At 35.1% G+C, this 22,303-nt stretch overlaps 2 protein-coding genes across 11 annotated transcripts in view; one reads left to right on the top strand and one right to left on the bottom strand.

The window, feature by feature from the left end:
- The window catches only part of LOC135215565 (UDP-N-acetylhexosamine pyrophosphorylase-like), a 173,703-nt gene extending 160,950 nt beyond the window's left edge, over positions 1 to 12,753 (top strand). For all 10 annotated transcript variants that reach the window (XM_064250421.1, XM_064250419.1, XM_064250422.1 and 7 more), the window contains one exon: positions 10,299 to 12,753. In XM_064250421.1, coding sequence (XP_064106491.1) covers positions 10,299 to 10,455 — 157 coding nt within the window. In that variant the 3' untranslated portion in view covers positions 10,456 to 12,753. The remainder of the gene's footprint in view (positions 1 to 10,298) is intronic.
- Positions 12,754 to 13,804: 1,051 nt separating this feature from the next.
- The window catches only part of LOC135215567 (activator of basal transcription 1-like), a 39,339-nt gene continuing 30,840 nt past the window's right edge, over positions 13,805 to 22,303 (bottom strand). The window contains exons 2-3 of the mRNA XM_064250425.1: positions 18,977 to 19,148; positions 13,805 to 14,251 (exon numbers count right to left, since the gene is read on the bottom strand). Coding sequence (XP_064106495.1) covers positions 13,819 to 14,251; positions 18,977 to 19,148 — 605 coding nt within the window. The 3' untranslated portion in view covers positions 13,805 to 13,818. The remainder of the gene's footprint in view (positions 14,252 to 18,976; positions 19,149 to 22,303) is intronic.

Genomic DNA, 22,303 nt, shown 5'->3' on the forward strand with positions numbered 1-22,303 from the left:
ATTAAGATCACCTATAATAAAATAGTGGGACAATTAATATCATATGTTCACTAATAGCTTTTGTTTTCAAAACAAACATTCCGTAAAACACAAAAAATATATGTACATAACAATCAAAATGTAATGTTTTGCAGTTCAACTTGTGAATTTCAACAATAATTATGACTATATAATATATTTCACCATATCGATCTTGCAGTTGAAGAGTCGTAAAATTTTGAGGATGGTCCGGGAAAAGGATTTGTACTTTGTGATTACGTATCGCTACAACACCATGCGGTATTTTCATACCACTATATTGATGACGCATCGCTACGACACACTGGTATTTTTCATACCACTATACATTAAAGTTAAAATGATCATATTATATTATTGTTTTCACGAAGAAATAATTATATAAAGAAAATTATCGAGTAATTTTTGCCGTCAGCAGTCAGAAAATCACGAACATGGTAACATTCAAACCTAGTGTCATCCACGGCATATGTCTATAAATAGAACAGAAGCAGAGGGCAGTCATTGTATAACAGATCTCCATGGCTACCAACCAGCCAATCAGTGTTAGTTATACTACTTCTGTGAATTTCTTAGAATGAACGTTTACACGTACACGGGAAGCTAACGATGATGTGTGTGCTTTGCATACAGTACATAGTTTTTGTTTTTATTTGTGTATTTTACTGATTACATGAATACTTGAACGTTTACATGTAACACACGGGAAGCTAACGATGATGTGTGTGCTTTGCATACAGTACATAGTTTTTGTTTTTATTAGTGTATTTTACTAATTACATGAATACTCTCTCTCTCTCTCTCTCTAAGGAAAGATACCGTCAATTCAATTTATCAGTATCTTCCTGATAGACAAGAGTAAATATTTAGGACTCCAAAGCTTGGCATATGTCAATTATTTTCTTAACTTGGGATTTTTGGTTAATCTTGGGATTTTCCATGGTCAACTCTTGGGATTAGTAGAAAAATGCGATTATTTGAGTAGCGCACACCCAAATGAATCGGGGTAAGCCTAGCACGCCAAACAATAGTATTTACAAAATGAGCGGAGCTCTCTGGCTGGGCTGTTTTGGTCCACCCACGTGTTTGATCGCATATCTGCCAAATTATAACAACAACAGAGATGAAACCATTTCTCCCATTACAGATATCAAATATTATCTTTTCCGTTGCGCAGAATTCTAAAAATAAATAAATTACGTAGGTTCACGATTGATAAAGTTTTTTTACGCAATAACAAGAAACGGAGTCAGATATTCTATCAACAGGGCATCTCATTTGGTGCTGTTGCGAATATTCAACCAGTTCCACGTGCGTTTAAATCCATACTGACTGTACAGTCTGGAGGCATTTCTCCCTTCTACACATATCTTGATTTCTGAATATCGTAGGTATAGAATAAATTGGTGAACAAGGAAATATGAAATAAAGCATAACAGTAAGTTTGACGGAGTGAGAAAAATAAACAATCGTATACAGACAGACACTCTCTCTCTCTCTCTCTCTCTCTCTCTCTCTCTCTCTCTCTCTCTCTCTCTCTCTAAGAAAATAATAGATAGGAAACAATGACTGAATATTGCTTGAATGCGATATGGCAAAGTTTTGGCCTGACTGAAGAGTGGAGTGACTTTGACACCGACTTACAAGTTATTCCTGGTCATCTCACAGCCATAGATAGACATCAACTTCACAGCCGAGAAAGGGCAATCGTATACGAAATAAATAGGTATGGAAAATGCGAAATGCGGGCCTATTTTGTCCCATAAAAAAAAGCTCTCGCTCGGACAGCTGTAAGATTTAGGGAGAGAGAGAGAGAGAGAGAGAGAGAGAGAGAGAGAGAGAGAGAGAGAGAGAGAGAGAGAGAGAGAGAGAGAGAGAGAGAGAGAGGCCGAATAGGAAGGAGATTAAAGTACTGGGAAGGAAAAACCCTTATAATCTTATAATTATAGCCTCGGGGTTTGTCTCAAGGACATTCAAAGGTCTGTCACACACGGCAGTTTGTTGTTTTTGTAAAATTAGCATAAAGGCAGATCTTTAAAAGCCACGCCAGAGAGCTCGCCACGGTGACAGACTATACCTTCCATATGAATTGACGATGTCCTATACGAAGATGCAGGAGATGATGATGAAATGATCAAAGATCTGGAAGATGACGAATATGATGACTGCCTTGATGGCAAAGAATTTAGAGCAGTATTTGATGATACGGACACGGAGAGCGACTTTGGAGGATTTAGTTTATTAATTTTATGCAATTTTTTTTACTTCAATAAATTTTCACTTACCTGCGTAACCTAAAAGGAAAATAATAGTTCAAGTAACAAATGTTCTTTTACTGAGTAAAACAAAAAGTAAAAAATCCTTCGGTGTTGTGCCTTAACTGATTTGGAAATTATAGATAGTTAGTCTAGAACAGTTAAACATGTTGTATAAACCAAAATAATGCAAATGGCGCACGATCGCTCTTTTGTATTTAAAATACAATAGTAATATGAGAATGCATACAATATTATTGGATATAGTGAAGTACAAGTAAAACATAACTTTTTAAAAGATCTACTGTTTTCCTCCGGTAGTAACTATCGCAATCTGCCGATTTGGGAAAGCATAGACGGTACGCTAATTTTATACCGCGTGTATGATGCGACCCCTTTAAAATTAGCTTCAAAATTAGGTTTCAAAAGTCGCATAATATGCGAGTATATACGGTATATGTTTTTTTTCTAATATTTCTTTGCAATCTTTGCAAAATTACAATTATAGCTGACATACTATCATAAAAGATAAAAACTAAAACCAACAACAATCCCTGGGTATATTTATGAGCAAATAAATAAAAAGACTTCATGGGACAGACTTTGGCAAAACATTCCCTCTCAAGTCTAAAATCATACGGAGGCAAGAAAGCAACATTGTCACAAATCATTTATAGACCATTGAAATGCTCTGAATGGTTTTTGTGCTAAATTCATCCAGATTGTATGGCACGTAATATTGATACTCACTGTGGGTTAGTCCGTCTCTCCACTACCCAAAATCTGTTTTCGATACTCATATGATAGTGCCTGTACACCACCCAAAATCTGTTTTCTATACTCATATGATAGTGCCCATCCATTAAGGGTTAAAGGTTTTATGAAGAAAAATTTCTTAAGTATTTTATTGTGTTGTCTATAATTACTGTTTCAAGAATAAGTTACATTCAATATTTCCCCTCTGTAGAAGTGATGGTCTTTACTGTAGAAGTGATGGTCTTTACAGTAAATACTATTGCTAAAGGTAAGTTTGAATGTGCAGAATATTTGTAACAGATGCATTGCTATAGCCATAATTTCAGACTATTCATGTATTTTTCTACATGCATAACACATTCTTCATGATATATATACGTATATATATATATATAGATATATATATATATATATATATATATATATATATATATATATATAATAATATAATATAATATATAAAGTAGGCGCCGAAAGTCTTTACACCCCAGTGCAATTTAGGCAAACGCATACACACGCGCACCTTCTTCGACCTGTAAAGGAATGCAAAAATTTAGTAAAGATATTGAAATGGTGTGTCAGTTTACCTTAGACTTTCTAGTATTTGGTAGCACCAAATTTGTACTCTTTAGCTGCCTTCAGCCGTCGGGGAACACTTTCAATGAGGTGCTGACAGATCTCTGTTCGATACTGTTCCAAGCAGCGATGATGGCGGCTTTGAGTTTCTCGATATTGGAGCAGTCAACCTTCTATGCAAACGTTTTTTTTAATGATCGACCACAGATTTTCTATGGGACTAAAATCAGGGGAATTAGGGGGCCAGTCACTTAAAAGCTCCACCCACAATCCTGCAACCAGTTCCTAATCAATGGCGTTGTGTGGCACCGCGCCGTCTTGCTGAAGAATTGAAGCACCTGTCTTCTCGAAGCTCCCCTCTAAATATTCATTTAGCACAACGTAATAAATGTGCTGGTTCACTCGTTCATTATTTTCAAAAATACACGATTCCCCAACTCCCTCATAACCCATAGAACCCCATACCATCAAAGTTTTGGGAAACTTTTCAGAGGACGAATAAGTTTGTCACTGCACTTGTTAAGGCAGGGACTTCGCCAAACTTTCGTTGAGGTGCTTGCCGAGCAATGGAATGTGGATTCGTCAGTGAACAACACTTTTTCCAGTTATTAACGTCCATTTACCAATCTATGAAAAAAAAACTTTCGTTTCTTAATATGAGCGTCAGTTAGCTTGCTCTTCTTAGGAGCCACAACACTCTTGAATCCCAACTTGCGTGACAAGTACGTCTGTAAAATACGTACTTTACACTTTCCTAAAATTTCAGGGTTTTCTTCCCTGAATTGACGAGCGGTGTGTGAAGGATTAAGCTCTGCTTCCCTTCTCAGTAGCGAAATAGATTGTTCAGACAGCAACGGGGGCCTCCCAGACTTCTTGGCGGAAGAGGTACCTCTTTCTTCCCTGACGCCTTGTACCGCGCAACAATGTTCTGAACTGTTCGACGCTTCAAATCCGTCTGCCGCACAATTTCAGCGGTATTTAACCCTAATTCAAAACACTGAATGACCCTTACACGATCATCCCTAGAAGTATGAAGGACCCACCATTACGCATAAAGGCACAGGGATTGGCAACACAAGGGCAACACCACGAGACGAACAAATCCTGACAGGAGTGCCAGCAAAAAAAACCGACTTACACACCAAGGCTAATGAGCTACTGATCAGTTATTGTTTCCTTAATCAAGGACACAGTGGAAACAATCAAAAAAGGTGCCAATTAGTCATTTTTTTATCTCAGGCAGTTTCCGTGACTGATATGGAGGATCTTAAGACGCTGAAAGTCTTTACGCAGCCTTCAGTGAGGTGCAGACTTTCAGCGCCCACTTATATATATATGTGGTGTGGTATGTCTGCCCCTGTAGTGCAGTGAGGTGCAGTGTAGGCATTAGGTACTTGAGGTTCTTTGCAACATCCCTTTGGACCCTTAGCTGCAGCCCCTTTTGTACCTCAGTCAATTGACTCAGTGCAACTGTGCGGTTGCCTCCTGTTACACTTTCAAACCTTTTAACTGTCAATTTCCATTTCAGTGCTGAATGACCTTATAGTTCCCAGTGCTTGGATTAAATTCTATATTCTATAATATTCAGGATACAGTACAAAGTATAAACGACAAAAAGTTGACTCCCATTGAAATGACTCAAAAATATTTTTTTTATTTTGTCAAATTATTGTTGCAACAGTATGGTAGTAATTGCCAATTTTTGCTTTATGTTAACCAAATATTTACCCCTCACCCTTCTCATAATTTTTTCTTTGAAAGTTTGTCAGGTTTAAAAATTCCCAACAACAATATCAGAACAGGAACAACGAGTTTAGATCGCAACTTAGTACAGTTGAAAATACTATACTGAATCCCATATGTATATGGAAAAAATGAAAGAAAAAAGGTTGGCTATATTATTGAGACTCAGCACAGTACAAATGAGAATTTATAGTAAATATTAAGGATTTCAAACATTTGAATTATTAGCTTTCTTTCAAAATTTAGTAGTTTTTTTAAGTACTTTTGTTACTACCATGCAGTATACTGCAGTGCAGTACATTTATTTATGATAATTTTGCCCCTATCTGCATTTCATTATATACCCACTGGTAATTTTCCATCCATTCCTTTTGTTCTCTTCCTACTTGATGTTTGACCCCTTTGACTTAGGTTTCCTGCAGTTTTCATCTCTCATTCAAAACCAGATCTTTGGATGAGCAGAGAGAGAGAGAGAGAGAGAGAGAGAGAGAAGAGAGAGAAGAGAGAGAGAGAGAGAGAGAGAGAGAGAGAGAGAGAGAGAGAGAGAGAGAGAGAATTATGCATATTAATAACAACCATATTTAGTTTCACGTTTATAGCATGTTATCCTGATAATTGAATCTCCTTTGAAATATTGCAACAAAAAGTTGCAAAACTATAAAGCTTTACTTTGTGTGCTTACCATGTCATTGTTTAGTTTGGCCCTTATTGAAAAATTATCATATGGGAAGAAAATATGTACTGTACTATATAGTATATGTGTTTGACATGTATAGACTGCATGTTTCCCAAGGTTAACAAATATGAAAAAACTAAGTCTCTAAGCAACTTATCTTTGCCTTTTTTATTTTTTTTGTAATTTGGTGCAGAATAGTTTAGCTATGATGGTGGAAAGTTGCTTTCACATTTGCTGGACTTGAATTGTGAATCATTATGCACACAGAACAATTTTCATTTCACAGCAAAGTTCTCAAAATGAATGCAGGGCTTCAGGCCTTGCAAACATTTCAGGATCTCAGGGCTTTACCTAGTAATCCTGCAGTTGTGTAGCTTTGAGTCTTGAAAATACTGTATACTACATACCTAGAAAATACTGTATACAGTACTACGTAGGTATTTAGGTAGGACAGAGTATCGAGTTTTTTATTTTACAAATATCATATAACCCTGATATGGTACAAAATACAATTTTCTTCCTAGATTTTTCTTGAAACTTTGATTTGTTGTCTAAAGTTTGATTGAAATATGTACAGTACGTATTAATATTAGAACTTATTTATACATTTTATTTTGAACTATATATCCTTGAAAATTGATATTGATAGTTTTGATTTTGTCTTTCTATAAAGAGCATGTGAGAGACTTTGCAGTTTCCTTTAGCATTGATCATACCTTTTTGAAAAGTGAGAATGTTATAGTGATAAGGTCATGAGCCAGAGCAGAAGTGATATAGAATATACGTATATTATATACATATTTCTAAAAAAAAATCCTTTTGCTGCGTTATTTATAGTTACAACACATTGCCCCAAAGGTGTCCTATTTGATAAATTTGTTACTCTTGAAAAAATATATTAGATGTGTTCCCCTAGCATGGGCTTTCATTTGGATCAAATGTAGACCATAACCCCTGTATTTTATATGTATTACAGTAGTAGGTGTAATAAGGATAAGAGGTGTAACTGGCTCACACGTGCCCTGCCACACATATTTCTCTCTTGGTTCAGGCAAGTTTTTACATAATGTGACGTGCATCATATGGGTTTTGGATTTATATTAAAGGGTGATGAAAGTACAATATCATCTTAGTGAAGGGCAGATGGCATCTCTTCCTGTGGTGGTCAAAGTGACTATGGATACAGGCACCAGCACCCTTTAAATATGCACTACTTTATCCCATATCTATAATTTTGCACATTGATATGATAATATTGGATGCCTTTGCTATTTAGGAATTTGTAATGGGAAATGTTGCAAACTTATGTTATAAGGTATTGTAAAAATATAAGTTGGCTTCAAATTCTTTTTTAGCCAAGGTTTTGAACATTTTGTTCATTCCAAGTATGTATGTCGTTGAATTTTCTTAATACTTGGCAATTATCAATAACCCTTCCTTTTGGTTATGGTTCTAAAAATAAGGATGTTAAAATGTCTTAAATTTTCATATGTATCAGGTTTCACCTTTTTGAGTAGATTTGCTTCAGAAAATGTGTTTGTAGTTTGCATATAAAAGTTATCCTTAGGGTATTTGCTTTTGATTTTGATGGACTCGCAAGGAAAAGGCAATGTGGATGGTTTTAAGGTACTACATGTATACTGAAAATTGAAAAGTTAATTGATAAGCATGTTGTATATGGTATGGCAGATATATAAGCATGTTTTCATGGAAAGTGATAGGTATTATCATTGATGTTCATTCATATCATCAGACTGTGTGCTGTTAACAGTAATAATTTTAATAACTTCTTTCTATGTCCCTGATATGCATTTTGGAGGGATAGTAATTCATTAGTGTAGATTTTCACCAACTTTTGTCACTTTCAGTGACGATTTCTAGTTTGCAATGTTTTTAAACTTTACTCCATTATGTAAAACATGGATTGGTGTCTTTAGCTATTTCCTTATGTATTCTTTACTTTTACACATAAGAGGGCTGGTTCTTGATCACTGAAGATTTCTAATTGGTTTGTAGTTTGTAAGTCTGGGCAGTCACAGAAGGGCAGTTTATATTTACATTCATTAAATAAGTCTAGTTTTGTCTTTTGGTGTCTGGCTTCTTGTCCTAATGTGGTATCAGACAGTGAGGCCTTTTTTAACTTTTGACATAATAATTTAAATTTGACATGAAAACAACCATACTTCCGATGTGATATTTGTGATCTTTACATATATGTTACTTCCAGATATACGTAGTACATTCTTCTTGCAAGATATTTTACTCGAAACAATTATACCCCTTCGATTTCTCTTCTGTGTACGGCTATTCCCATTATTCATCACCTTCTAAAGCACTTTGTATGTGCTTGTAGGCAATCATCAAACTTTTGTTTTCTGTAAGAACTGCTGTTTAGTATACGTACTGTTCTGAAGTGTCAGACTCTGCTTGCCAAGTTTATAACCTCTTTCCTGTTGTTCCTGCAGTTTTTAATTTTGAAACAAATTGCTATACTTTTTTCCTTAGAGAAGGGAAGTACGTATTCTTTTACTATGAAGATTACTTTATTTTCTCATACTAAAATTATATAGTCTTTTGCAAGAAAAAAAATTCTGTATTCATGCTAAACCAGGATCCATTCTTCTTACATCACCACTAGTGTTCTTAGACTTGCTCTGATCTATGCTCATCCTTATATTTCTACTTGTAAGGTGGGTAAGGTTCTTCCTGATATTAAATGCTATGCAGCATCAGTTTTGAAGATATAGCTCTATGTGAAAGCTGTAATGATTAGCTTTCTGTCTATAATCACAATTAAAAATTCCAAAGTTGAACTATCTGTCATTTCTCTATCTGCAAATCTCATCTTTAAATAGCTAGTATGATGTCCAAGTGGGGTGGATTGATTGGGTACCCTTTCCATCTTACCAAATATATAAGTAACTTTTTTATGAAGACATTTGATAAATCATTCATTATCATTTGAAAAATGTAAGGCCGTAAACTCAGATGATCTAGTTATTTTAAGTTCATAACTAGTCTTTGTTTTGAAGTGATCTTTTTCCCCTGCATCCTGAAGGCTACCTCTTTTACACATGCTTTTACTAATTGATTTCTCCATATCTGTTACAGTACCTCTGCATTTAAATTTTTTTTGGGCTTAATTAAATTCTAATGTCTTCCTCTTTGTTAGCTTGCAATCTCGAGAGTATGTTCGAATAGAAGTCTCATGATTCAGTATGTAAATTTTAATGCCTTGAGGGTACTCTTTTCATATGTACTTCTCTTAACTCCTATGTTCACCCCTTGTATTTTATTTGAGAATGATAAAATCCAACATTCCTCATCATCAACTTTTGAGGTGTTCAAGTATCTCAAGAATTTGGTAAATTTCCAAGAGCATTAGGCAGTTTTTCTTGGAAGCTGAAAATTTTTTGGTCATCTGCCAAAGATTTGCCTTTACTACTCATATACGTATTTGTATCATAATTACTGCTCTCATATTTTGTAAGCTTCTTTTGTGACTATATTGAATCCTGGCTAATTCATTAGGGAACAACTCTATCCTTATCTCATTAGATCTCTTGTATGTATGTAGTGGCCTTATTGTCTGTATTTTGACCACGCCTAAAATCTCTGTAAGCAATTATGAATGCACTTCATTGTATAAAATGCTTTTTTTCTCAGTTCAAAAACTTTCCTGCTATAGAAAAACAAACTGACACAAAGAAAATGGTGATCATACACCTAATTCAAGTACGTACTCATACATCAAAAGGTAGTTAGTACGTACTCATACATCAAAAGGTAGTTAAAATCCACCAGCTTAAGAGTTCATTGTCTTTCTTCAATAGGTAATTGTACTCGGCATTTAATGATGAAAGTTTTGCAGATTTGTCTTGGCTTCAGACCATTTTTACAGGAAATACTGTTACCTTCTTGCTAATTATTGTTACTTTCACTGAGCTATGTAGCTAATTACCTATAAGTGAAACAAAATGCTTTAAAATTCTCTTGCTAGATGTAATTATAACAAATGCTTTTATATGTGGCGGTTTATGTGCATGCTTCAAGTAATTGTGGTAATATTGGTTTTGTATTATGTATTCTAGTCATGAAAGTATTTTAACACTATTAACTTGAGATTGTGAAATATACCCCAGTATTTTAGATTAAACTCCAGTAATGTCTGTATTGAAATATACTGTTAATTTTCTTTTTTTGCTCTCTAGGATTTGAGAAAAACAAACCTTTTATTTAATGCATAACATTCTAAAAGAATATTTTCCTTGCAGTCAGAAAGAGATGAGATGGGATGAGTGCCCTGTTGTTGTGGAAATATCTCCATTGGTGTCCTATGCTGGTGAAGGTCTGGATGAACTTGTAGCCAATAAGAAATTCACATGTCCGCTACAACTCACAGATAGGTTGCCCAAGAAAACTGAAGCGTAACCTTGCGTGTTCTGAAAGCTCTCTATTCCTAGATACTTCTAATAATTTTTATTACACATCAACCCTATTTCTGTGGAGGTTTTTTTTCTCTTCTATAGGAGTGATAAAATTTACTGACTTATTTAGGTAAATGTCTTTGAGAATGCCCATTTTCAGTAACAAGGCAATAACAAATATTGCCACTGGTATAACTGACAAAAACTAGGAAAATGACATATAAGTTAAATCATAAATTCATTTGTCAATATTTAAAATCTTCTGTATATGTATAATTTTACTGTTTATATAGTGACTCAATGAATATCAACACTTGATCAAAATGTTAATACTTTGAGTGGTAATTTACAGTTCATGAAAAACTTGTATGTGTAATGAGTCTGTGCAGTACTTTGGTGAGCTTGAAACAACGAACTCAAAAGTTCATATTGTCAAAGGGAATTTTAGATTTTTTTTATCTTGGGTAATCTCAAGACAGAATTTTCTCTGTGGAAGAGTAAAGTCAAACACAAGACTTATAATGAAAAACCCATCACTGGTTGTGATAATTGTTCATTATCGTGCCTTACATAAGCGATAGCATGTCATTCATGATCTTAGAAAAAATAAGAAGGAAAAAAAAAAAGATACTGAAATCATCTCCATTTCATTACATTTTTGCATTAACAAAACTTAGTTGTGTATAAAAATAGGTACATATATATTTTTTCTTTTGCCAACACACTCCAATTGTTATTGAAAAACCACAGAATAAAACTTAGAGGATACTTATCCACAAAGAGACTTTTTGCCATAAGCTACATATTTAGTAAGTCACTAGTTTCAATTTTCTTTTTATTGAAGGAAATCACCCACAAAAATTATGCTTATATACTGGCAAATTTTTCTTCTGAATACTGAAGCCTAGTTAAAAGCCACTACATTCCAGTGTTTCTTGTTTTAACAGAGACCAAGTATCATGTTCATGTTAGAAGTGCTACTATAGTAATGATTTTCATGTAATGGTAGTAGATATTGTTCAGTATTGAAAAGTACAAATCATCAGTGTTGTGCACAGGAAACTAATAATGAGATCAATACCTGTGCAATCAAATATCAGCACAGTAAAATATTAATAGAATATAGCAATGGTTTTACTGTTATGAATTATATTGTGACTTAGAAAAAAATCTCAGTAGTATAGAAGCAGCACAATGGAACTACTGAATAGTAGTTCCTGTTTCAAGATTTATAGGGACCCAATCAATGTAACTTATGGATTTTTTTTTTTTTTAGTATGTTTTGATCCTTTTTCCAAGGCATTTCAGTGCTTTCCTTTTTCAATATTTTTATTTGCTACCCTGGGTTTTTCTTACAATTAAGAATTAAGAATTTTTCTACACGTTTGTACTGTTATATTCATCTGTTGAAATCTGACACATTCTTGAACATTTAGTAATAGTAGTGATGTATATTTGTACAGTGCAATATTTAAACAATATTGTATGTAAAAAAGGAATTGATTGTTCCTGTGTGTGAAAATTGTGTATCATAGTTGTTTAAATTGCCTCCCCCCCTTTTAACTGATGTATTTAATTACAAAATGTTTAAATACGTACTGGGAACACGCTAGATGGTTACCTTCTTCATGAAATTGTACAGATTAGTTAGTCCTAGCCACTCTTGCTTCATCTCTTTACTCATGGAATTTACATAAAATATTCACATAGACTTTGTTCCCTTTTGTGCATTGCCTTCCAAGTGAAAGACTTTGTTCCCTTTTGTGCATTGCCTTCCAAATTTTTAAATAGCCACCTACTTCACAATATTATTTTATTTACAGCTGAAAGATCTTCCTGATAAGAAGTTTTTAGTTACTATGCAAGAATATGCATAAACACTGGAATTTTAAAATTAAGGCATTATTAGTTCAGTGAGTATTTGGTTTCATAGCTGTCAATGACTCACTTGACTGAAATAGTCATGAACAACTAGTTTGTTTTTAATTGCTACACTTTTTCAACAACAAATCCTACTTAAGTACAGAATTAGTTTTATTGTTGCTTAATGCATTAGTTTTAATTTTATTTAAATAAAGAATGCTGTTGGTGCTTTACACCACCATTTTAAATGTGGAGAAAATAATATTGTAATATTGTGGTGGTTGTAAAGGTGGCTACTGAAGTAAAGAGGGCAATGATACGGCAGAACAGGTGTGTACCAAGGTCAAGCTTGTGGAAATAGTTCTGTTGTTGGAACACTGTATTTTTGCCTTATAGGCAAACAAATGATTTTATGTAATGAATAAAACAGATTACATAATTTGTTTATCCCCTACCCTAATTATTGTCATCTGACTTTGCCAGCTGTAATTGGAGGAGTCTTGCAGGACTCAAATTTTAGGAAATCCATGCTTGACAGAATTGTCTCACACCTTTGGTCATTGACACAAGCACCCACATTTTAAAGTGGAGTTAACCATTCCTTTGGCTCTTAAAAATCTGCAATAAACTCAAGTAGGAAATTTAGAAACGGTGACTTTCTCACACTCATTGTTCTCTTGAGTATAAGGGAAAACTGACAGGCTTACTTCTTTCCCCATTGAATACTAGCATGTACTGTGCCAAATGACTGAGGAAAAGGTCCAGTAGTCAAGCTTACCTTACACTGATCCAGTCTTATGACCAATAACATGCTGGCAACAGTATGTATAACTAGGTACAATCTCTGAAGCAGTTCTGAAAAGATGGATCTATGAATTACTTATTCTCAATTAGAGATAGGGGAACTTCCTAGATCAATTTCAACATCCCTAAGTATGGTACCTGATTCTATTTTAAAGTTGAAAAGTGGATGAAAATCGATATTTCACAGAGTCCAGATGATGAAGGGGTATCACACAGGACTTGAAACAAGATTAATACATCCAAGAAAAATTAAACGAGACTAATTACATTTATGATTCTACCTTAAAATTTTGTCCCTTCTGGGAATGAAAGTTAGTTAAAAGTTTTGAACACTGAGAACTAAGGCAAATTCTATATTACTAAAATGGGGAAATCATTTGCTACCAAATCTCATTCTTTTTATATATTGAAAAAATTAAACTTCAACATAAAAATCAATTGGAAATTCATCAAATTCTTAAGCTGGCCAAAAATTTTGGGGTTGGCTTTACATTTTGGGGTTGGCTTTACCATTCACCAATTTCCACCTATCATTTGCAAATCCTTAAGAGTAACCCTCACCATGACTCAGTGGCCTGGTTAAGCACTTGGGTATGCATATGTTTAGCCAAACTTATACCTATACTTACCCAGCTGTGCTCATAAAAATGACATCTTGGGAAATTAACTTCAAAGTAAACAATGTGCAAATTCAAAGCCTTTACTGTGAAGAACCAACAAATACAGATCCTAAAAAATCTTCATCTGGTTTCTTATTCTTTAATTTCTCCAGCTTCCTTTTTTCCTTAAGCTTTTTCCTTTTAGCTATTCTTTTCTTGAAGATGGCATCTTTTTGTTTCTTATCCTTTTTCTTTACAATTTCACTGTCTGTATTTCGCTGCTTGAACACAAAACCTGATTTTATATCCACTGTGTTAGCAGGGACAGCAGCATCAACACTTTCACCAGGTTTTTCTGTAGTTTTATCTTTCAACTTTTCTTTCTTCTCCTTTTTCCTCTTTTTCTCACTAGTCTCAGACACTTTAACAAAGTGGTCTGTTTCCTGACGAACTTGTGAAATTGCAGCATTCATACGCTGTCGGTAGGACTCGCGTTCATATTCCAACCTCTGATGGAGGAATGCCCATTTGAACCTTTAAACAAATGAAAGAAGGTGAGTACTAGCTAGAAGACAGTACATTACATTAAACCTAGCAATATCGTATCCTTAATACAATATGCTACTCTATTCAAAGGCAATGTTGGCCTTAGACCAACATCCTGGACATTTAGTCATGGTAGTGATATTTGTACAGTGCAATTATACTAATTACTGGAAAACATACTACAAAATGGCTATCCGAATGGCTTGATGCCTCACTTACAAATACTGTTCAGATTATTTAATTCACAACCCCTTCTTTAAACCAAGCTCTTACATTTGGACTTACAAGCCATACAGCTTTTTGAAAAGTAGGTTGCTGAGTTCCTCCTACAAGTTGGCTGATTTCACAGCCATAATAGTTTTAAGAAACAAACTCATTCTTGATGTCTCTTGACAAATATTGTATGCAATGAAAAGATAAAAAATTCATCATTCTAAGGAGAAGCAAATGCATTCAAAATAAAAATTACTCCAAAATACAACCATAAACTTTATAACAGCAGTTAATAGTACTAGCTCTTTCCAAAAAGAGCTAGATACATAATGAACATACATAATATGAATCCAATTTTTCACCCACCAATGGAATTGCCACCACCATGGATTTTAAATAGAGTAAAGATATGTACCTCCCTGTCTTACCTACTCAAAAAAAAATGACAAGTACGGAAATGTACCGCCAACATGCTTTGGAGCACATTAGAAGAAAAGGCGACAAATTTATGATATATACAGATGGCTCCAAAAATAATGTTGGAGTAGGAGCATCTGCATATTCGAAAAATATGTTAAGTAAAAAAAAGCCTACCTTCAATATCATCAGTATTTACTGCTGAAGTCACAGCCATACAGATGGCTCTAGATATGATATCTGAGGCAAAAGCAAGTGTCTCTGTTGTTTTCAGTGACTCAAACGTAGCGCTATAGATGCAATAAGACAGTATAAACCAGGAAACCAAATAGTACAGGAAATTCAAATAAAAATTCATCAACTCCTCAATCAGGAATATCAATGGAAATATGTTGGATCCCAGCACACGTGGGAATAAAAGGAAATGAATATGCAGACTCTGCTGCCAAATTAGCCTGCACTATCCCTCCAACAATTTCATATGCACCCCAGTGTCAGGGGAACTGGGTAAAATCAGTTAAAACATTAATTTACCAGGATTGGAAAGAAGAATGGGCCTCGGTGCCAACAACAAATAAACTTAAAAATATAAAAAACTGAAGTCTATGCATGGAGGACATCCTCACAGGAGGAAAGAGCAAAAGAGGTAATCCTAGCAAGGCTACGTATAGGACACACAAGATTCTCACATGGTCACTTGATGTCAACACCACATGCTGACCCAGTGAAATGTAACAGATGTCAAACACCCATGACAGTACAGCATTTGCTTGTTGAGTGGGGCCCAAATTGGACCCAGCAAAGATCTATTTATCTGCGGAGTTCGGAAATGAAAAATATTCTTGCGGAGGAAAGCAGGGATTTTTCAATTAATAAAATCATAATTTTTTTTAAATAAGACGGGTTTCTCAAATAAGTCTAAGTTTTTTTTTTTCTTTCTTTCTTCTTTCTCAGGATTGATCCCTTGAGAACCAGCCCGAGAAGAGTCTACTTGAGACTCAGAGGTCTGGAAAAACTAACACCTATTAATAATAATAATAACTGTTTTCATCCAAGAGAGACTGAAAAAAGACAATTCAGAACTGTCCTAAAAATGTGAAAAAGCAAAATTGTTTACACTGTTTGGCAAGGGTTAACCATGGTTAATAAGAGCTCCCTTAAAATTTTTTGTGTACACATTTGTGTTCATATACTGTACACATAAATTTATTACTCCAATATTAGCCCTTAAAGGACAGGCTAAATATATTCACCCACCCCCCGGATCGGGCAAACTTTAAGATTGGCCAATTTAAGAAAAAACACATTGATGGAAAGAGGAAGATATGTAAATGCACATGTGTAAAAAAAATTTTACATATTTTTCCCACCTATTTACAATCCTGTCTGGGGCCTCTTTTACAAGAAACTTGTAAATTTTACAAAGTTACGTACATATGTTTTCTAATTTATTTTATTTTCTGTACAATTTTAATTATGTACAGCTCACACAATATCATAATAGATAAGAACTATAATTAGAAACAAGTTCTGAGTATCCATATAGTATATTTGTTGTAAAATATTTACGAGATTTACTGTGATGGGGAGATGCAGTATCTTTTTGGGGGGTATACATGTTTTTTCTAAAACTTTTGTACTTTTCTTTACAAAATTACAATGAGAGCTGACAAACTATCATAAACCATAAGAACTAAAATCAACAGTAATACCTGGGTATATTTATGGAAAAATAAATTTAAAAAATGTCTGAACAGAGAGGGGCTATACATTCCCCCATCAAGTCGAGTTATACGTACTGATCTCCCTCTGTCCTGAGCTGAGCTAGTCTACAGTTACCATTAGTCATTTATGGACCACTGAAGTGCTATGAACCTCTTTCCCGCTAAATTCATCTAAATCATATCTCCTTTATTTTCAGCTTTTCCCGTCTTTATATGGGGTTACTGTCTATTATTAGTCTTTTCCTTCTGCAATTCATCCAAATTGTATGGCATGTAATATTAATACTCATCATGAGTTATCCGGTCCACCACCCAAACCCTGTTATATAATGCTCATATGATGATGCTTCTCCATTGAGGGTTAAGCTGTACCCCTAACAGAGGGTGCCTTCTAAGAGAAAATCAACACTGATTACTACCCTCTGTAAAGAAAACTTTCTCCCACGGGCCAACCCTTGTCCATACACACTGTGTTACTGATCTTTATTAAATATGCAATAACCCTCTTCCTGAGTATATCAATGACTTATCCTTCCAGTACCTTATTCACTGGAAGGATAGGGATCAGTCTCCAGGATGTTTGCCTACTTTTTGGTTAAAACTCAAGAAAAACCCACTAAAATTTTTACACCTGGTTTTTTTAATAGTTTTATCATAAAAAGTACATTTAATAATGAAATTGATAAAAAACAGGAATTTGTGGATATTTCTCATAGAAAAATACCATGAATAATGGGGGTATATGTTCCAGAGAGAAATACGTGGATACAAGGGGTGGGGGGTTGACTGTATACGTATGTACAGGCAGTCCCTTGGTTATCGGCAGACTCAGTCATTTGCAATCCGGTTTTATGGTGCTTGTCTAGCGCCATAAAATCGGCGATTTATAGCGCCATAACGGGTCAAGTTAAGGTTATCGGCAACATAAGTGCCGATAATAGAGTTATGATGTCATAACGTACCTAACACAGGCGCCATTAACCGAAATTTGGCACCATAAGTGGCGCCATAAATCCCAGTTTCAATTAATGGCGGTTTTCACTTATTAGTATCCCACCAATAACCTGGGACTGCCTGTATATATACTAATGATAAAATATGAAAATAATTAAATGCATAAAGAAACAATAACTAAAATTCTTCATTGAGCCAGGGTTCAATGTGCCGAGTGAGACGGTATAGTTTAACCTTCTTCAACAAAATAGTAAATGAAAGAACAAAACTTTTCACAATAAAGTTTAGCAATCATTCATCACTGCAGTGATGCACAGCTAACTTGAGATAGAAGGAGGGAGCATTTATATTTTTGAGGAATGATGACTGAATTATTTTAAGTTCTCATGCGTTGTGATATTGATGAGAAGAGTAGAAGACAGCAAAATCTTTACTATATGTACATAAAAGCGGTTCCTAGTCATATAAAAAAAAATATAATGTTATTTCACAATAAATTTAACATAATGATAAAACATGAAAACAATCAAAGGCAAAAAAAAAAAAAAAAAAAAAAAAAAAAAAAAAAAAAAAAAAAAAAAAGTCTTACTTGAGCCAGTGTTCGGTGCACTGAGTGAGACGACAGAGGAGAGGAGGGGGAAGACAGGGGTCTGCTTCCTACTGACTTACCGGCTAGGCGGGGATGATTATTTGTTTAAATGACTTCCTAGTGAAAAGTAATTTAATCTTTTTTTTCTTTTGTGTTCTTTCCTTATTTGTTTGAAAAATCCTCATGTTTATTTTAAATTCTGCTGGTTACCAATAATAAGTTGATGTACTGTGGCATAATTAATCTCTTTCATGCACTTAAGATCCAAGTGTAAACACGTCAACAATTATACACGGTGATTACTCTCTATCCCTCTCACACAGAAACAATCGGATACACACACTATTGATTCCTTTGATTATCCCTGTAAAATGTGAGTAAAACTTATCTTGTTATCAACTTCACCTACTGCAACCATTTCAGTTTCCTCAAAGGGTTCCAGTCTCTCCTCCCGGCATCTCCCATTTTCACCAAACAGTTCGCAAATCGTACACAGAAACAAAAGTTTACTTCATATAACGTACTGTTTTATTACTTTACACTCCTAATTAAACTATTGAACACAATAATAATAGAAAAAAATATGAAAAGGGGACTTTTTCAGTTGGCTGGAACGAATGATCCTGATTCCCTTTATTTATTATAAGGATATTTGTTTCATATTTTGAACAACCCTCTTGAACGGATAAAGCTTGAAGTCTGAGGTACTACTGTATTAGGTATTATTTGCCCTGTGGAATGGATCTGTCTTCTGTCAAAAACATACATATTTAAGAAAGTGGTTTTATTTTTAATAAAAATAATAATATAACTTACCTTGGAAGGTATTTTATATTCCACAGCTCATCATAACAAGCATCTTTCTTCTTACCACCAACTTTATTACTATTAAGCATCATGGTCACCCATTTGGCTTTCCTCTTACTTTTAAACTCTATCCAACCTTCAGTGTACTGCTGGGACTTCTTTGAACTGGATTTAGTTTTATCTGAAACAGAATTTCAGTCAATTGTATAACTAAAAATAAAAAACCTCAATGTACTTAAAGGACTAAAACATTTAAGTAAAAAGCAAAATTAAGAATATTTCCATGTTTCATGAAAGACACTGGTTCTAAAGCTATATTTCCAGCTTGCACCTAAAAGTGCTTCTTTGGTTTGTAAATAATGTAAAACTATAGAGTATGTAGTATACATTAAAGAAAAGAGCACTCAAACTGGCAAAGAGCACCAGGCAAACAAACTTGATATAAAGGGAGAAAATACTAAGTCTAAATGACATGTGACAAGAGCAGAGATGTTAATCTGGGAGAAACAGACTCAGAATCTAAACAGAAAGAAAATGTTTGGGAGAAAAATAATGAAGAAAAAAGGAAAAGACATAGCAGGGGAAACTACATATATGTATGATGAAAATGTGAAAATAAAGTTCAAAATAAAGAAAAAAATGAAAATGATGAAGTTTTTATTGTAAAACTAATATTGTAATACCTACCTGACACCTGAACTAGCCCTGGTCACTTACCAGCCCGAACCATCATTTATTAAAAATTTACCAAATCTTTGGTTAAAATAAACGATCAGTGTTGCCAATCTCCTGGCAAACACCCTCGTTACCTAGTTACCAGCCCACCGCTAGTAGCCCTGCCTCACGGGCCGGTCACACCTGCCCTCTCACGTCAATCATAACTCAATAACTCTGTATGAGAGGGGAGGAGGGTGGGAATCATTCAGGTGTTCAGGTAGGTATTACAATATTAGTTTTACAATAAAACTTCATATTGCAATACACCCCTGAACACCTGAACTAGCCCGATTAACACAACAATAATTTGGAGGTGGGGAATCAAATCTACCCGGCCCTCCACTGTACTAGTTGTCAGTCAATATAATTGAGTACGCGAGTCAGTCTCAAGTTCATTTGTCACTCGTCCAAGCTAATCTCCCATGTGTGGCCTTCTAGGCCTGCCATATGTGGAGGGAAAAAAAAAACTCCCTGCACCTCTACCCTAAGGTCAAAACTCATTGAGTGCGGAAGGGATACAAACCTGTTTCCTCTCAGCTGGCTATGTGCCTCACCTGAGTAGAGGAAAAACTGAAGACCTCCCATGTGGCTCTCGGCCTCTCATGTATGGAGGGAATCTGAAGACCTCCCATATGGCTCTCGGCCTCTCATATGGAGGGAATCTGAAGACCTCCCATGTGGCTCTCGGCCTCTCATGTATGGAGGTTAACTGAAGACCTCCCATGTGGCCTTAGGCCTCTCATGTACGGAGGAGACAACCATGTCCATCGGTGCGTCTGCGACGGTGTCGTCGATCGTAGTGATGTCCTCTTGTAGTGTTGTACCTGCCTGTCTGTACTCTGCCTGGTTGGCACTTGAAAGAATACCCTCACCCTCAGATAGACCTAGACATGTTCTTTCCTATCTGTCCTAATACTTAAAATCCTCTTGTGATATATCATATCATGAATACCTTATTACATATTCCCTAATAGTCCGCTCCCTACTCTAATCCTAACTCAGACAGCAAGATTGTTGGGTTTAAAAATAGAATTTTGGCCAAAGGCCGAGTATTGGGACCTATGAGGTCAGTCAGCGCTGAAGGGAAATTGAGAAAGTTTGAAAAGGTGTGAAAGGAAGAAAAACCTCTGTTGCACAATGAGTCCAGTGTTAGGAGAGCGTGGAAAATAGGATGAGAGAATATGAAATCAGAAAAGTGAGAGAGAGAGAGAGAGAAACACAATCGTCTAGGATAAAGAGAGAATATAAAATCAGGGAAAAGAGAGAGATAAAATCAGGGAAGAGAGAGAGAGAGAGAGAGAGAGAGAGAGAGAGAGAGAGAGAGAGAGAGAGAGAGATTACGATCGTCTAATATCTCCACCTCCGCAAATTGCAGCAAGTTAAAAGGGTATTATCTTAACGATAATACTCGTATAACTCCGTACAGCTATGAACAACCGAACGAGAACTTGTTACTAATGCGATCGACTCCTATAACAACATCACTTTATTGTATTGATCAGCGTGTGACAGTAATCGAATCCGATAGCAACATCCGTTATTGTATTCATCCGCGTGGGACGGTAATTACTGTATTCATGTTATAAATGCAGCTGAAGCTAATAAGGCAAATTAAAAAAAAATTACGTTCATCAGCAACCTGGACAGAAGTCCCGAGCTTTTGTATGAATTACAACGCAGCCGTGGTAAAAGAAACTAATAGCATGAAAGAGATCATACTGTTGTTTTCACACAGACAAAGGATTAATAACGTATATAAAGTGTAATGGTTCGTAATACCTATGAAAACGAGTGAACAAAAACGAACGGAATCCTAAATTTAACGCCATCTAACCCGAGGGAAAACTAGCTTCCAACTGAAGGACGTATCAGTCAAATTTTGGTCTTAAATTACATCGTAAGACGAAACAGTATGACTTCGTTACATAAGTTAAGTATCCAGATATTCATTAATATGCTAACTAAGGACAAAAACATTAGCCGAGACCAAGTGATATGGTTGAATCTGAAGCCAAGGAGAAAAAAAAAAAAAATAGACTAGCCGGCATCGTTGTCTGTCTAAACCACACCTCCTTACAATAGTGCTGTTTGACGACAAGCTAGTGTAATTGTAATTTAATTGAAAAGTAATAAAATAATATTTAAAGGTAATTAAATTAACTTTATTAGTCCTAATATTAATTTCAGTTGTCATTGTAATTTGATAATACGACTGGTAATACTTTGTAACTGTAATTGACATAAGCTCAATGTAAATACTGACGGGCAATAGTCCCAGTGTTAGACGTATGAAGACGTCATACATACAAATTCCTTATATCTGACATCTGATTATATGCCCCAAGATAGATACCTCATTGACTATATTAAATGTCAACATAGTTGAAGACACGTCTCCTTTAAGACGTTTGTACAAACTTGGCATAAGTGAGAGTGTTGTTACGTTAGTCATTTTAGTCAATCAGAGAGAATGAGATGGATACGGCGACGCAAACCCGTATTCGTCATCCGCTGATTCCAGCGTGAATGACTGCCGAGTTTAGGTGTTTATACTACGCCAATATGATGATACACATAATACAATTATAATGCTTTAGTCGGACAGAAAACGATCTTCAT

The sequence above is a fragment of the Macrobrachium nipponense genome, chromosome 5 (genome assembly GCF_015104395.2).
Source record: "Macrobrachium nipponense isolate FS-2020 chromosome 5, ASM1510439v2, whole genome shotgun sequence".
Taxonomy (NCBI): domain Eukaryota; kingdom Metazoa; phylum Arthropoda; class Malacostraca; order Decapoda; family Palaemonidae; genus Macrobrachium; species Macrobrachium nipponense.